Source organism: Plasmodium gaboni, chromosome 13 (assembly GCF_001602025.1).
Source record: "Plasmodium gaboni strain SY75 chromosome 13, whole genome shotgun sequence".
In the NCBI taxonomy this organism is placed as follows: Eukaryota; Apicomplexa; class Aconoidasida; order Haemosporida; family Plasmodiidae; genus Plasmodium; species Plasmodium gaboni.
The window spans coordinates 2,045,648-2,065,329 of NC_031493.1; the positions used below are offsets into that span (position 1 = coordinate 2,045,648).

The following is a 19,682-nucleotide window of genomic DNA, read 5'->3' on the forward strand; positions in this document are numbered from 1 at the left end:
ATATATATATATATATATATATATGTATATAATATACAAATTATTGGAGTGTATTATATATGAGTTAAACCTATTTTTTTTTTTTTTTTTTTTTTTTTTGTAATTTGGCAAAAGAACATATAAAAATATATTTATGAATATTTATAATAAGTACATTTTTTTTATGCATATTATATATATTTTATACTAAGTTTTCATATTCTTATAACAAACAAATAATTCCATATATATTTAATTTATTCGTTGAAAAAAATAAACATATTTTTTATATTATAATAATATAATCTATTATTTTTATATGCATAAAAAATTTTATATCAATATATATATTATAATATATATATATATATTGTTATATTATTATTATATTTTTTTTTTTGTATTTGGGGTATATTTTCTAATATTTCTAAAAGAAATAACATATAAAGTATTTCTTTTGTTGTACACTTCTATATGTCATAATATAAATGTATATATCCTCGTTCGAAAAACCAATAAAAAAAAAGAATAAAAAAAGGTAATAAAATAATTTATAAAAAAGGAAAAAATATAATGTTCATTACAACAAATAGAATATATTATCATAATTTTTTAATATTATGACCATCCCCTTTTTTGAATTCCAAAAAATTATGATATATTTATTATTTTATAACTTGCGTATATATACAAAATATATACATATAATATATATATATATATATTACTTTTTTTGTTTTTTCTCCTGAAATTGTTTTAAACGGTATAAAGATTTTTAATAAAAAAAATATATTATTGACATATAACATTTTTAATATTTTATATAATATTGAAGAAAATAAGAACATATTATTAAAATGATAAGGAAAAGCTTCGTAGTGTTATAAAACCATAGAACAGTTGTTGTTTTATTATATTTTCCATTTTTTTTTTTATATATATATATTATATTTTTATTTCATAATTATTAGTATTTCTTTATTATTTCTAGAATTTATAAGAAAACAATTTTCATATTTTATCATAATGTATAATGATAATATATTATGAATAATATATAGATATATCCTTATAATAATTTTTCACTCGATTTTATATTATAACTATATAACCTAATATATAAATAAATGTATATCCAACATACATAATATGTGAAGGCCTCATAAAACAAATACACATGGAAAATTCTAAAGTGAAATAATAAAAGTTTTAAATAATTTAAAAATAATTTCACATTTACTCATTTGGTATTTAAAAAATATTAAGATCCTTCTTACAGAATAATACATAAAATAGATAAAATCTATACACATATTCGCAAATATCATATTTCTTATATATATATATATATATATATATATATAAATGTTTTAAGAAGTACAATTATATGGATCATATAAATTTATTTAGACCCTATAAACGCTCAATATATATTAATATATATTATTGTATATCCTCCAATTTTTTTTTTTTTTTTTAACGACATATAAAAATATATAATTAAATCATATTAAAATATAAATCTTTTACATATAATAAAAGAATGGTAAAAAGAAAAAATATATATATTATTTTATACATATATTTTGTATATTTATATCTAAATATTAATATATTGAAATGGAAACATATATATATATAATATTTGATACTTAAACATAAAATATGATATTATATATACATATTAAAAAATATCCTAATGGATATTTTAAATTTATATTATGCCTCATTTTATAATTATATTAGTAGTATGTTCTATGTATAAGTAATTTTTTTTTTTTTTGTGTTATAGTTTTCTTTAATATATATATTAAATATGTATAATATTATTATATATAATTAAATCCTTTTGTGCTTTGTTATTAAATATTTCTTTTAACATTAAAATTATATTTTGTATTATTTTATTTTTATATCTTAAGAAGGTATAATAAAATAAAAAAAAGTGGAATATCTTAATATATATTTTAATAAAAAATATAATTAATATATTATAAATTATAAATATATATTTATGATATGTACGTATTAATATATAATATATATATGTATATATAATAATGTATACAAACAAGGTACCCTTAGATCACCTTATATAAAATAATACTTGCTAATATTATATAAGCAGAATGTATATATATATATATTATATATATATATATAATAACAAAATTTATTATGTTCTTATGTATCACTTTATATAATATTATATAATATATATATATTTATTTATAAGTAATATTTATCTATATTATAATATATATTATTATATTAGTAAAAGAAAGGCTTCTTGTTAATCCAAAATATAGGTATATAATATTTATTTACCCGCATAATCAAAATTTGTTGAAAAATTATATTATTATATTAATACACCTTTATGAAAAATTATATATAAAATATTTATATATATATATATATATATTTATATACATAAAATAAATAATTCATTATATCAAAAAAAAAGTATATTAATATAATACATATAATATTATTTTATATTATTATATATGTATTATATTATATATTATAATACTTTTAAATTTTGCGTAATAAAATTATTATTATATAATAATTATTTTTTATAGGATATATACAATAATTTTCAAATGTAAGTATAAATTTTTTTTTTTTTTTTATTAATTTTCTTATCTATAATAATTTAAGATATAATAATAATATTATTATTTATATACATATATATTATATATGTAATAATATATATTCACAAATAAAAAAGAAAAAAAAAAAAAGAAAAAAAAGAATTTTTTAAAAGTTTAAATAAATAAAAAAAAAATATTTTTATTAATATATTAAAATTAAGAAATAAAATAAACAATATATGAAAAAGAAAAAGGAAGCCTTCTTTTGAAAGTTTTAACATTAATCCGAATTAAGAATTGATTTCTTTTATATAAAAAATATTAATGTAAATTTTAAAAAATAATAAAAAAGGAAAATAAAAGTGTATATATATATATATATATATATATATATATTTATATATATATTTATATATTTTATTTATATATAGTGTTATTAAAATAAAAATATATGAAATAATATAAAACATAATAATATATATATAATATATGTAATTATTTTTATGTTGTGATTAAAATTAAAATATATTAATATCTATTGTAATATATATAATATAATATATTTTATATGAATATATAATAATATTTATATTTATTAATATTACAGAAAAGTTATATAAAATATTATACACAATGGGACGTATGTACGGTAAAGGTAAAGGTATATCCAGTTCTACTCTTCCATATAAAAGGAAACAACCAAGTTGGTTAAAACAGAAACCTTCAGAAATTGAGGATGCTATAATTAAGTTAGCTAAAAAAGGTCAGACCCCATCACAAATAGGTGCTACCTTAAGAGATAATTATGGTATTCCACAGGTAAAATCTGTTACCGGAAATAAAATTTTAAGAATCCTAAGAGCTCAAGGTATTGCTACTACCATTCCAGAAGATTTATATTTTTTAATTAAAAAAGCTGTTTCTATGAGAAAACATCTTGAAAAGAACAAGAAAGATAAAGATTGCAAATTCAGACTTATTTTAACTGAATCAAAAATTCATAGAATATCACGATATTATAAAAGAAAAAAATTATTACCATCTAACTGGAAATACCAATCAAGTACTGCTAGTGCTCTTATAGCTTAAACGAAGAAAAAGAAAAAAAAAAAAAAAAAATTAAATAATAAAAAATAAAAAATTAAAAAATATTTTAAAATAACGAAGTCCATAAAGAATTAGATTATATATACTTACATATGTGGATGTAATTTCCTTTTTAAAACAGATTTTAAGAGTATTCTTATTCTTATTCTTCTTATTATTTTTTTTTTTTTTTTTTTTTTTTTTTAATATATATATATATATAATTTATATATATTTTCATATTTTTGTTGTGTATTTATCAAAATTTATAAACTTCTGTATAAAATATTAAGAATATATTTATATAAAAAGTTAAAAAATATAAGGATTTGCTTTATTTGCAAATTAATAGTTCAATTAATAATAAAATAAAATATATATAGAACAATGTTATGTGTATAACAACAAAAACAAGAAAACAATAATCATATTGAAATAGAAACGATATATATATATATATATATGTGTGGGGTTATTCCCACATTGAATGAAACATATATATTATATACAATTATATTTATTTTTTTTTTTAATGATACAACATAAATATGTATATTCAAAAAAATGATAAAAAACAAAAGAAAAATTGAACTTAAGAAGTATTAATAGAAATACATGAATAAAAAAAAATAAAAATAATAAATTATGTATGTAGTACGTATAAAATCTACATAACTTAGCTATTTTTTGCTATTTGTATAACGTCCTCATCAGCTAGTTTGTGATCTGATATTAAAATGAAAATTAGAAAAAGCAAAATGTTTTAACATATACATATATATATATATATATATATATATTATACATTTTTATGATTAACTTACGTAAATCTACTCTTTGTGGATTGTGTTTGGTACTTCTTCCCCATACCAAAGCAAACTTAAAATCTTTAATCATATCCTATATACAAATTAAAAAACGAAATGACATATAATATGATGTGATAGAATTAAATAAATATATATATATATTATTAATATTTGATAATAATATATTAAACATTTACCTTGTGTATTTGGTTAAGAACAGCTTCAACTGTTTGTGTACCTAAAAAAAAAAAATGTAAAAAATACATAAAATATATAAAATAATGTACGAATTATACATAATATATATATATATATATTATATACCTCTTTGTCTTGTTAATGTAATAGGATTTGTAAAATCTGGTTTTTCTTTACGAACTTTTGTATAAACTCTAATAATTTCTAGCTTCTGGAATATGTATTCCTTTAACACATCTAAATTCCAAGATTTACTGCTACTAATAACAACAGTATTATCACTATAAAGGAAAATAAAAAATAAGTGTATGTATAGTAATTTTTTTTTTTTTTTTTTCCTCTCTTAATAAAATAAACAAAAACATTTTATATTTACCACAATGCAATTTTATTAATATCTTCTATGGGTAACATATCAATTTTGTTATATACATATATACATTTAATATATTTTCTATTCCCTTCTATAACGTCAATAAGATCATCAACCTAATAAAAAAAAAAATAATAATATATTATAATATATAATATATATATTATATAATGTTTTTTTCCAAAATATTCTTACAGAAGCGTCTTCATTAAATAGTAAATTACAATTGTGTATTTTATATTGATGGAGTATACTCATTATAAGTTTATTATCCAACTAAATAAAAAAAAAATAATAATAATAAAATAAAATATTATAAAGCACGTATATATATTTTTTATGATAAACAAAATAATAATTAAAAATGAATATTTTCTTAAAGAACCTTTGTCAGTGGTACAGTACTATTTATGACAACACCTCCCATCTTTTTTCTTGTTAATGTTATCTATATATAAAAATATAAATTTATTATGTAATCATAAATATTGAAAACTTATGTACATATTAATAAATTTTTTTTATATATACCCTCTGTGGTTCTTGATTTATCCTTATTCCTACAGATTTAAGTTCACTAAAAAAAAAAAAAATAAATAAAAAATAAAAATAAAATAAAATAAAAAATAAATGAAAAAATCCCTGTTTTGAATATTCATATGTTTACTTTTCTAGTTTTATTTTTTGGCTATCATCTCTAGTAGCATCCAAAATCATCATGATCATGTCGCACGATTTAGCTACAGCAATGACCTAAGAATGACAAAAGAAAATTTAATACCATAATTGTATTTGTAAAAAATAGATATATAATCATATAAAAGGTTATAAATATATATATTTATTTATTTGTATGTACCTGTCTTCCACGTCCACGTCCTTCTGAAGCTCCTTGAATAATTCCAGGAAGATCGAGTAGTTGAATTTTTGAATCCTTATAACTTATTATACCTATAAAATAAAATATAATTATATATATATATATGTATGTATGTATTTATGATTATGTAATTTTTTTTTATTTTAACTCAACATTTGCTCTATATATATTACCTGGTTTACATGTTAAGGTTGTAAATTCATAATCGGCCACTTCTGATGTTGTACTTGTTATTTTTGATAATAGTGTTGATTTTCCAACTGATGGAAATCCAATTAAACATATTCTGGCATCACCTTGTCTATATATAAAAAAAAAATATGTAACAATATAATTAAAAAATATATACGTTTGTGTAGTAATAATATAATATTATGGTATAGGAATTTCCTATTTTTTTTTTTTTTTTTTAACCTTTGAACATCAAAACCTTCCCCTTTTTTCCCGGCTTTAGGGGCCTCAAGTAATTGTGACCTATTAAAATAAATAGGAGTACAACGAGATAATATAAGTACTACGTGCAATATATATGTACTTATATATATCAGAGTGTTATAACGATTCACAATATATGTACAAATAATATAAGCCTTAAAAATATACAGTAATATGTATAAATATATATGTACCTATATTTGGCAAGTTTTGCTTTTAATTGACCCAAGTGATACTAAGAAAGGGAAAAGTAAAACGATAAAAAAAAAAAAAAATACATAACAAATAAATAAATATATATATATATATATATATTATTAATTGTACCTCTGTTGCCTTATTTTTTTGAGTCCGGGCCATTTCGGCCTCTATTTCTTTGATTTTCTGTTAAAAAAAATATATATATATAAATGGGGTACTCATTATTATTATAATACGAATATATTATAATTAATTTTGTAAATAAAAAAAATATATATTTCATTTAATAGACTATTTTGAAACATTTACGTACCTCTAATAATCCCATTTTATTCAAAACCGTATGTAAAATACATTTATAAATAAATATAAAAAGAATATATATTTCCTTTAAAAATTATATACATGGCATAATTGTGTATGTATTAATTATATATATTATGATAATACATTAATATTCAACATAATTTTTTTTTTTTTTTTTTTTTTTTAAGATGTTGTAAGGATATATATTTTATAATAAATTATTCCAATAAAGAAAATGAAAAATTCATTTTTTTCCATATATTAATAAAATTAAATAAAATAATAATAATAAAATTATATGTTGTAAAAAATGAAGATGAATAAATAAGAATAATTAACAGTATAGTAATGAGACTTTTTAAGAAATAAATACATATATGAAAAATAAAGGGATATAATGATAAGTTTATAAACATTTACCTTGTTCTAAATTCGTTAGAATGATTAATATTATACATAAATCAATACAAGCATATATATCTACAATATATATATATATTATTTCATTGATTTATTTTTATGTAAAATAGCCCATTTTTAAAGGGGAAATCAGAAATATAAGTCATTCTATTTTATATATTCATTTATATATATTTATATTTTAAAAACGTATAAGTTTTCGTTTTTTTTTTTTTTTTTTTTTTCACATTTAAGAGTAAAAATTAAGATAATATATAACATGAGAATAATTTTAAATTGTTTTTAATTACATCCAAATTAAATCTTAAAATGTATTTTTTTTTTTTTATTTATTGATATATTTCAAATTATAGTTCTTGAGTAATTATTTTATATTAAAATGAGAAATATACAAGAGTCTATAAAATGTATATATATATATATATATATATATATATATATACATGTATTAATAAAATGATGTATAAAAAAATAAGAAATATTTATAAGTGTATATTATATTATATTATATTATATTATATAATTACAAAAAAAAAAAAAAAAAATGATAAAATAAAATAATTAGAAGTATATAATGAAATACACATATTATATATTGTCATGCGAAAAATATATATTTATATATATATATTTCACCCCGTCCTATAAATTTTTCTACATTAACAATTAAACATTTCCTACTTCTGAATTTTTCCTTATTGTGTTAAACCACTGTTTGGATATATATTCTATTTCATCATCCGGATGGTTATTAAGTTCTGAAAATATTTGATACAAATCTTTTACTGAAAATAATAGTTTATTATAACCAATAGTTTCATAAATATATTTGAGTGTTAAAATAATACATATAGTAATATTATAACTATTAATATGATTATCTGAATTTTTAAGTGACAGTCTCATTGTCATAATTTGAATTTTTTCTGGGTCATTTAAATATAAGTTATAATATCTACACAATATTAGTTTTAACATATCTAATAAAATAATAGATACCATTTTCATATCAAAAAGTTCACTATTGGTTAGAATTTTTTCGTTTATGTTATTTTCGAATTGATCATTTATATGGATTCTAGGTAGGTGTTGAAATATATTAAAATAATTAATGACATCATCAAAGCATGTATTAAAAAATATTGGATTTATATTTGTTTGATTATTTTTTTCACTTTTTAAAATTTCATATAAGCACATTAATGTAGGATAACCTAAATCGAACCAATACCATTTACATCTCAAATTGTTATTATTATTATTATTATGTTTGTTATTTAATATTAATCCTTTTTCTTCTTCTACATCTTGTAATTCTTCATTGCTTTCATTTAATGGTGATTCATTTGTGTTATCATCAAATTGATCTCCTAATTTATTTTTTATTTTTTCCACTTGTCCATTTTGCATATATTTATTATATGTATGATTTTTACCAACCTGGAAAATATCTTGACTATTTTTTTGACAAGATATTAATGTAAATTTTATATTATTTAATAGATCATATAAATATTTATTACTACTATTTAATACTGAACCAAAATTTTTATAAAGTCTATAAAAGAATATATAATATATTCTTTGTTCATATGTAGTTTTATAGTTATCTAATATATTTGATGATGTGCTTTCAAATATCTTATTTTCAAAACATGATATTAAATTATCAAATAATTTACTTAATGAATTAACTTTCATTTTTGTAGATGTATATAATAAAGATGTTACAATATTTTGTTCTTCCGCCCTTAAATCAACTATTAAACTGTTCCTATTATTTGTGTTTTCACTATAACAATGAAATTCTTCGCTATTCAAATATTTAATATTTTGTTTATGTTTATTATATAAATATGTTATATGTGTCTTACAATTTTTAATATAATTTTTTATTAATGCAAAAAGGAAATTAAAACCCAACTTACCTTTTTTATTCTTTAGGTGAAATAAATTTTCATATACTATAAGTTGTTGATAATAAAATAAACAATTATTCATAACAACTGATCCATTATAATTATAAGTGGAATCATTATTTTTCAAAATATATTTTCTTCTTTGTTTTTGGTAATATTTTATTAAATGTTTTAAACAAATATTCATATGATTATTTGAAAATATAAAAAATATATGATTATAATCTAATTTCTTTAAAGGATTTGTAATAATTTTTCTTAAATAATTTATTTTTTTCTCATTACTTAAACTATAAAAATATTCTACCAATAAATTCTTTGTATTTATTAATATGTACTTTTTATTATTTAAAAACATTACATGAAATAATTCAATCATTTTATTCTTCGTAATAATAGGGAAATTAATTAATAAGGTAGCTATACATTTTAATATATTATTCATATAATAGCTATCTATACCAAATATTTTTTTTAAATCTTTCAATTTATTAATAAATTTTATATCCTTTACATCTTCATCATTAAATATGTTTGTCAAATTATCTTCAATACATACATCATTATTATTTAATGTATCTGACGTGTGCTTATTATTATTGTGTATATTTATTATATCTGTGTTATTTAAATTTTCCATATTATTGGATAGGTCTTTATACTTCAAATTATATGAATTATCTTCTTCATCGAAATTGTAGTCTGAATTTATAGAATTAACATCAGATATATATATATCATCATCAAATGTATTATTCAGAGTAGTATCGTTTTGATTAATTGGTTGTATTAAAATGTCTGATCCAAATTGTTCATTATATTTTTTATATTCTTCATATATAATATCAATTTCTTGATATACCATGTCTTTATTTGTTTTATGTTCCATATTATGATGTTTCCTACTACTACTACTATTACTATTGATATTGTTGTTATTATTTATTGAGGTGTTTTCGTCTTGCTCAATATGCTTCTTGCCCTTTTCGTCATTTTGATTAGATTCCATAGGTGCACCATTTTTATCACCGTGATTATTACTTTTGTTGAATTTATTTATTTTATTTTTTTCATTTTTACTCACTTGATAATATTGTTTGAACAGTTTTGATAACATTTGATTTATTTTAGAGATAATAAATATCTTCATAGAATCATCCAATTTAATATTAAATAATGATTTATTAAATAAATTATTTATATATAATTCATTTAAAGGAGAAATAATTATTTCTTTCTTATTACATAAAGAATACATGACAGCATCAAATATATATTTACAATCCATTTCTTTAGTTAATTTTTGATTAATAAAGATTATAATTTCTTTTAATAAATTTTTATTGTTTACAAAATTTAAATGATATAATTTATCCATTAAATATTCATAAAAAAGAAATATATTTCTCTTAAATAATTGAATATTATTATCAGGTTCGCAATTTAATATATCACAAAATATATCATATACAAAATATTTATTTTCTAAAATATCATCATTTGGAAGGTTAGATCTATTTTCATTATTATTTTTATTTTGTTTAAATCTTTTATATTTTTGAAAGCCATCATTAAATGTCATATAATCTTTCAATTTGTTTAAATGAAAAAGGAATTTGTATAAATAGCTGTTTTCAAAATTTGATACATTTAGATGACTATATGTTTCAATATCATTATGATCTCTTTTGATTAATTTTTGAATTTGATCATTTATGGCATTTTTCTTTTCATAATAAGTATTATAATATGGTAAATTGTTTATATTATCTTCTATCTGATCCTTATTAATTTTTTCTTGTGTATTTAAATTATACTCTACCTTAAAATTGTTTAATATATGGATTAACACAAATGTATCTGTATTTTGAAAGGTAAATTTTTTATACAATAAATTAAGTTTTCTACTAATCAATTTGTCTTGAGCAAAGGTAAAACATAATATAAAATTTTGAAATGTTGAAAAATAAATAAAGTAAGAAATGGGTTTAATAGCCTTTTCATTTACGTCATGAATTATGGATATTAATGAAATGAGTTTCAAACATAAATTATGAATATTTGTTACTTTTTTTAGGTGTGGTTTGATATATTTTAATTTGGAATAGACATAATATGGATATACTACATTTTTATGACTTTCATTATAAGTCATTTGTACCTTATTATTATTATTATTAATACATTTAGTGTCACTGTCTATATTTTGTTCTTCCTTTGTTTTTAGATCCTCTAGAAGAATATTTTTTTTATAACTATCTGGACATAAATATAAAGCTAATAATAACAATAAGTTATTATTAATACAATAGTCAACATCATCATAATTATATATATTAAATATTTCTAGTATATAATTTTTGCAATCATATAATTTGTCTAATCGTATTTTTATAATTAAATTTATAAGACATATAGATACAACATATGAACTATAACATTTATTAAATAGGAATATTAAATTATTTGTTAAAACTGTAAATTTTTTAATGTCAATTTCATTCTTGAATATTGTATTAATAGTTGTACATATAAATGCAAAAATGTGTAGATGATAATAATTCATAAAATTATTATCTATAAATGTATTTTTAGAGTTATTATTCATCACTTTATCATAAATTTTATTACTATTATTATTATTATTATTATCAGAATTTATATTTTTTTGGTCTATTTGATTGTTATAAGAATTATCTTCAGAACTGGATCCACCATCATCACAATCATAATCATTTTTTTTATTATTATTTTCTAATTTCCTTTTTTTTGTTTGTTCTATAAAAGTATCATAATCATCAGAATTGTCATTTTCCTTATCAATAAATACATCATCCTTACTATCATCAATATGGCTACCTTTTAATTGGTCCAATAATTTATTTTGTTTTATAAGACCACCTTTAGTTTTCCTTTTTTTACTATTAGAATAGTCACTATTCATTTGTTTTCTTTCATATATAACATACAAATATATTTTCTTCTTTATAATTTTGTCCATGATACTTGATAAAGGCTCGAGGTGTAAACATATATTTTCATATAAATAATTTAGATTTTTTTGAAAAAAGCATATCATATTTGAAAAAAAATTATTCTTATGTAAAGAAAAATGATATGCTATAAGATGTGTACTTTGATATATAAGTGTAGTTATATTAGTTATATATTTTATTAATTTGATAAATATACTATCATATATATCTAAATAATTTGCTATTCTCTTAAATATCCTTATATGTGTATTAACATATTCATGATATAATGTATTGTCTTCATTAGGAACATCAGTTTGTTCTGATAATATATGAAGTATTTTAATTAGTTTATTATAATTTGTATAATTATTCTTTTTATTGATTTGTTTTTCCATAAATAATATAATTTTATTTTTTTCCTTTAGGTTCTTTACATTCTTACACATTAATAAAATTGAATTATAATTTTCTGTTTTTTTATTTAAAAATAATTTTTTAAAAAGTACCATATTTGTAATTTCTAATTCTTCTACTGCTTGTAATACGTTTTTATTAAATAAAGAACTTATTGAAAAATTTTTAATACATAACAATTGGATTAAAAATAAATACATTTTTGAATTTATTATAATATTAATAATTAATTCACATATATATCTAATATCTTTTTCCTTGATAAAATATATATCTTCAAATAGATTTTCATGATATTTAAAGAAACCTTTTAAATTACCAAAAAATACACTCTCTTCATATTCTTCATTTAATAAATTGGTATATTTAATTTTTTTAATTTTTTTATTATTCAAGTCATTTCTTAATTTATTTAAATTTATATCTGTGTTAATAGAATATATTGGTTGAAATAATTTTTGATTAATGTATTTTTTCTTTTCATCATTTAATGGTATATTATTATTATTATTATTATTAATAGGAATTATATTATCATCTTTATGCTTACCAATTTGTTCATCTGGATTATTATATGTGTGATTATCTTTTTGTATATTTAAATTTAAAGATATATATTTTTTTTTATTATTTTTATTTATTTTACTTTTTGTTTTTAATAAATTATTTTCTAATACATTAATATAATAATCTATTAAATGTAAAAAAAAGAATATATGTTCTTCCTTAATTAGTACATCCGAACTTCTATATAAGACAGTTTTATATATTTGTGTAATTTTATAAGGATAAGATTTGGGTTTCATGATTCTTTTTAAAAATATTAGTATTTTTTTTGAATCGAGAAATTCTAATACTAAACATTTTTGTAATTGAAAAATATAAAAATTCGATATAAATATATCAAAGAAATGTTTATTAAAATAAGCAAAAATAAATAAATAATATTTCATTACTTCTTTATATATATTATTTCTTGAGGAAATAACTTTTCCAGACATAATAAAATATCTATAATCAAAATAATATTCATTAGAAGAATATATAATATCATGTTCCTTTTCATTTATAAAGTTTTCTTCCATATTTATATTATAAGAATTATTAAAATTACTATGTTCTTGATCTATATTATTTATTATTATATTATCATTTTTAATATATTGTTTATCAATTATATCATTCTTTTCTTTATCTAAATTAGTTTTCTTTTCATCTACAAATATGAAATTTCCTAAATGATTGATATTTTTTTTTTCAAAGAATAATTTATTCATAATATCATATTCCATAAAAAATGGTTGATCTTTTAAATTTCTATTCATATATTTCCACATATATACCATACGATTTGTATTACTTCTATCTGGTAGTGTATGCAACAATATAGATATAATTATAAGTTGATAAAATTTTTTTTTATCTATTTTGATTTTTTTATTTTTCAATATATGTCTATATAATTCTATTACAATATTGCAACACATATTATTATTTTTTATAAAGTTTTTATAATCCTTTGCTTTGTAAATATAAAAGAAGTAATTTAATGTATCTAAAATGAATATAGAATATGTATTACTTATATAAAATATATTCAAATATTTATAATATAAATATGTTGTTAGGGTAATATCATAATTTACAAATAATAAAATATTCTTTTGATATGCTTTTAATATATTCATATATATATTTGCATTTTTCATATCTGTTTTTATAGAAATTCTATCATTTATATTATTTAATAATATTTTAAATATTTTCATTAAAAATATTTTTAGTTCTTTTTTTCTTATCATTATTTCATTATATGTAATAACATCCGACTCTTCTTTACTTGGAATTAAATTGTTTTGTTCTTTTTCAATAGCACACATTTCATTATTATTATTATTACTACAATTATTATTATTATTACTACTATTATTATTATTATTATTATTATTATTATTATTATTTGTATTATTTAATAAAAATGACTCCTTTTGCCTTTCCATTGTTAAAATATTAAAACAATTATTATAGTTGCTATTCATTTTTAATATATTACCATTTTGATCTACATAAATAGACGTTATGCCTTTCACTTTGAACAAATCAACCTTTGTAAAAAAATTTATTATTCTATATAAAATGAGAGATCTAAATGGATTACTATATTTTATAATAATCTTAATATTATTTAAACGATTATGCTTAATTTCATTCTCAAAGAACTGTTCAAATGTTTGATATTCTATATTTCTCAATTTAGATAGATATAAAAAGAATTTTTTGATTAATTTAAAATTTTCTAAAGCAATATTCCTAGAAAAGTATGAGTGTTCTGGATACGCCTTACTATTTTTTATATAATCATAAATAATAAAAAAAAAGGAAAAATTAAAATTAATAAATTTTTTAAAAAATTTATCTTTCATTAAATCTTTTTTATACTTTTCTTGTAATTTTTTCATTTTTACCATAAAAACCTTTATATAGAATTTTAAAAATAGTGCATTTCTTTCTTTATCTATTTGAATAAAATTATCTAATTTTAATTCATTGAAAGATTTAAATAGAATTTTATACATATATTTCTTGGATGGAAAGAAATATAATAATTCTTTTTCACAGTATTTTAAGTTATCAATAAATTCAGTTCTCTTTTCTTTTAATAGGAATATAACTTTGTTATATAAGCTTTCTATATGTCTCTTTGATTTCAAGAATTGTTTGCCTTTGTTGATTAATCCTAATGTTAAGTGTTCATTTCTCATTTGTTCGTATTTTAGTTCATCTAAACAAGCATCATTATGACTATGACGATTATTGTCATCATCATTTTTGTGATTATCATCATTTTTGTTATTATCATCATTTTTGTGATTATCATCATTTTTTTTATTATCATCATTTTTTTGATTATTATCATTTTTTTTGTTGTTGCTATTATCTGTAGGAATATCATTTGGACCTACCACTGTGTTTTTAAGAGCCTTCACTTTTGTTACTTTCATTTTATAATCATATATAAACTTAATATTTTTCAGCACTTCATTTATTAAATGTGGATATGCTGTGTCTACGTCTAATGATTTATATAAAATATTGTATAAAGGGATATGATTCATTTTGCTCTTACTTATATTAAGCAATAATATTAATCCCTCATCTATTTTACTATATGTTTCAAATAAGATAATTTTTTTTTTAAATAATTCATTATTTTCATTCATATAGTATTTTATAATATCAAAGAAATGGTTATGATTAATTATTTTATTAACATATGAATTATTATTATGTACACATTTTTTGATCAAACTTTGAATAAAATTTGTATTTGGCTTTAATTCATCTTTTATAAAATTTTGTATATTATGATCTGATGGAATAAATTGTTTGTCTTTATTTTTTTCATCTTTTTCATGTTCTTTTTTTATAAGAAATATATAGTATGATATTAAATTAATTATTAAAATTATATTGAAGATATGATTTTTATTCTTATTTTTAAATGGAATATTATAAAAAATACATTCTATATGAGATATATTTATTTTTAAATAATAACATTTTATAAAAATAATTTTTATTAAATTATCTGTAATTTCGTATACATTATTAACATCACAAAAAAGGTTAACAAAATTTAATATCATTTCTTCTTTTTCTAAAATATTATTTATTTCATTATCAAAAAGGTTATATTTATTATTCTTAACAAAATGAATTAAATTTATAATACAATTTGTATTCTCATCTAAATTCTCATTTAATAAATTTATTATATCACCCTGTTGTTTAGTTTGTTTTAATTGTATATTCGCACATTTGCTTGATATAATGGAATTATTTATTCCATTTGTTTTATCACAACCATTTTGTATTATATTTTCCTTAACACTTGATACATTTTCCTCACTCCTTTGTTCTAATATTTCATGTTCATATTGCTCCGTTATAGATTTGACTTGTTTTCTATTAATATAATTATCAAGGTGAATATTGTAACTATACTTATATATAATGTTCAACAAAAGAATTAATGATTTTATAAAATCAGAACAAGAGGTATTTGTTATCATAATATCATGCATTACTATAAATTCCTTTTCAAATATAGTAAGGATATTATTTTTTATAACATGAAAATTGGTTATTTCTTTTGATTTTTTTTGTATAGCCATTTCAAATAATTTATAAAATTTATTTAAAAATTTAGAAGATATATTGATTTGATTTATATAGATATTATCTGAGATCTCATTATTATTTTGTGTGATATTAATTTTTTTTTTCATAACTTTATTTTCATTAAGCATATGAAATGAATGTCTCCCTATTTTTATTATTGATAATAATATATTAAAATAAAATTCTATTAAAGATATTGGAATGTTTATGTAACTATGTATAATATCTTCTGATATAGAAATAAAAAAATTGATATATGTCATATATATTTCTATATCTTGAATCATATTTATATAACTTATTAAATCTATAATATAATTAAATATAATTTTATATATATTAATATTCTTTTTAATATTTTGTATTAATATGGCTTTATCTATATATTGAACTAAATCATCATGTCTACAATTATTAAAAAATACAAACACACAATCTTTTTGTATATATAATATTTCTAATATATTTTTTAAATTGATTTTATTAAATAAAATAGGTAATAAACATAATAATATATCTTGACTACATTTTACATTTATTTCATATTTATATATTAAAAATTCAAGCAAAATTTTTATTTCTTTTCTATCACAATACAAAGAACATAATTTTAAAAATAATTTTATCTTGTCAAATATATATTTATTTTCTTCTTTTGTTAAAAATTCACGATGTTTTAAATATATCTCACTATTCTCTTTTTCATCTTCATTATATAATCTATCAATCATATCTCCTTCTTCTAAACAAAATAATTTCTCAAATTCTTCAAAGAATTTATTTAACCCTTTTAAATTTTCAAAACATAGTTTAACAGATTCAATGTGTAAAGATGATAAAATGAAATTCTTATATACGTTCCTGAATGAACTGTATTTTCTTCTACTAATTTTGTCGTAGCTATCATCTTCAAAAACTTGGATATTTTTTTGTGCCTTCAAATTTTTTAGTTGTTCACGTAACATGGTTCCACAAAATTTATTCAGAAGAAAAAATATAAAATAAATAAATAAATAAAAAAATAAAAAATAAAAAATTATAAGATATTATAACATTTAATAGTTCTACTCGTGCCAGCAATAACACGTAGTATTTATTAATCAATAATGCCAACTCATTTATACTTATTATTTATATATTAATCTTAATAAAAATAATAATAAATAAAACAAATTAGAGAAAAAATGAAAGAAAATAACACTATATATATATATATATATATATATATGTACATATATTTGTTTTGTTCTTTTATATTTTAGGGATGGAAAAAAAAAAAATTTCAAAACTTTTTATTAACCACTTATAAAAAATACAATAAATTTAAAATGAATTAAAAACAGCATCTCTATTAATTATATAATAAGAATTGGCATATTTAAAAATAAAAAAGAAAGAATTTAATTTTATAAATATTTATATAAAAACCATTATATTTATTAAGAAAATATTATAATATTATATAAATATATGAAATATAATATAGAGGGTGAAAAAAAAAAAAAAAATAAACAACGTACAAATATAAAAGATAAAAAAAATAATAATATAAAATAAAATAAATAGTAAATTGCAATAAAAGAAGTATGGAAAAATAATATGAAAAAAAATATATTAATATCTATCTATATAATATATATAATTAAAAATATTGGAAAAATAAGGATTGTATATAAATTATATATTAAATAAAAATTTTATATATGATTTTTTTTTTTTTTTTCTGTATAATTTTTGGGTATATATACATATATATATATATAAAATATATTTTTTAAAGTTATAGGAAAAAAGAAAAAGGGAACAACAAAATAATGCGTAATACATACATAATATTATTATTATATTATATGTATAAATATATATAAAATATATATATATAATTTATATATATATAATATTATTATATTTTTATAAGTCCTTCATTATATTGTGATGATAAAATGTAATACCTTATAAATTAAGCATTTGAAAAATTATAACAATAATTTATATTTATATAAAAATATAATTACCTTATAATTAAAATTTTATATTTATTTATTACATAAGAATAAAATATAACGTTGATATTTTTATTATATAAAAAAAAAAAAAAAATAAAAGTGTTGTTTTGTATTTACTACAATATAAAAATATATATATTCAACGTCATTGGGAATAAACATATATTTTATTTTAAATATCATAAAGGTTGAAAATATTTATATGTATAATATTTTTTTTCTTTATGCAATAATTAGAAATCATAATTTTTTTTTTTTTTCATACAAAAAAGAAAGAAAACATTTTAAGATTAAAAATAAATAATAATAATATTATTAAATAATCATTTATTCTTTAAATGATAATACAAATTATATACAAGTGAAGATTTTTTTTTTCCTATTGGAACATTTTAAAATATCATTTGTTTAATTAAAAATTTAAATATAATTATTTTTAATGTAGATACTCATTTTAATTTCTTATATTATTGTATAATATTTATTTGTACAAGTTTAAGTTGTAATATTTATTTTTCTTTCATTTTATAAAAGTATATTGCAATTTTTAGGAACATATAAGAAATATGAAGATGTAATTTAAAAAAAAAGTTTTATTGGAATGGTTTTACAAAAAAAAGAAAATTCACCATAATTTATTATTATATATATATGTAATATGTATTTATACAAATAAAAAAAGGTCTCCTATATATTTATTATATTTTTTCCTTTTTAGAAAACCTATATATATATATATATATATATATATATATATATATATAATATATATAATTTTTTTTTTTTTTTTTTTTTTTTTTTTTTTTTTTTTTTTTTTTTTTTTTTTTTTTTTTTTTTTTTTTTTTTTTTTTTTTTTTTTTTTTTTTTTTTTTTTTTTTTTTTTTTTTTTCTTA

At 17.0% G+C, this 19,682-nt stretch overlaps 3 protein-coding genes across 3 annotated transcripts; 1 reads left to right on the top strand and 2 right to left on the bottom strand.

Moving 5' to 3' along the window:
* Positions 1 to 3,215: 3,215 nt before the first annotated feature.
* Positions 3,216 to 3,671, top strand: PGSY75_1358800 (40S ribosomal protein S15; the record flags this gene model as incomplete). The annotated part of the gene is made up of 1 exon (XM_018787615.1): positions 3,216 to 3,671. The coding sequence occupies one exon, from the start codon at positions 3,216 to 3,218 to the stop codon at positions 3,669 to 3,671; it is 456 nt and encodes a 151-aa protein (XP_018640357.1).
* Positions 3,672 to 4,344: 673 nt separating this feature from the next.
* Positions 4,345 to 6,892, bottom strand: PGSY75_1358900 (putative GTP-binding protein; the record flags this gene model as incomplete). Its single annotated transcript, XM_018787616.1, has 15 exons — positions 4,345 to 4,394; positions 4,493 to 4,568; positions 4,675 to 4,715; positions 4,802 to 4,956; positions 5,052 to 5,164; positions 5,244 to 5,324; positions 5,434 to 5,496; positions 5,580 to 5,625; positions 5,716 to 5,801; positions 5,908 to 5,999; positions 6,102 to 6,229; positions 6,343 to 6,402; positions 6,558 to 6,598; positions 6,691 to 6,747; positions 6,878 to 6,892. 15 exons carry the CDS (start codon positions 6,890 to 6,892, stop codon positions 4,345 to 4,347), a joined length of 1,104 nt encoding a protein of 367 aa, XP_018640358.1.
* Positions 6,893 to 7,956: 1,064 nt separating this feature from the next.
* On the bottom strand, positions 7,957 to 17,748 carry PGSY75_1359000 (hypothetical protein; the record flags this gene model as incomplete). The annotated part of the gene is made up of 1 exon (XM_018787617.1): positions 7,957 to 17,748. One exon carries the CDS (start codon positions 17,746 to 17,748, stop codon positions 7,957 to 7,959), a length of 9,792 nt encoding a protein of 3,263 aa, XP_018640359.1.
* Positions 17,749 to 19,682: the final 1,934 nt, after the last annotated feature.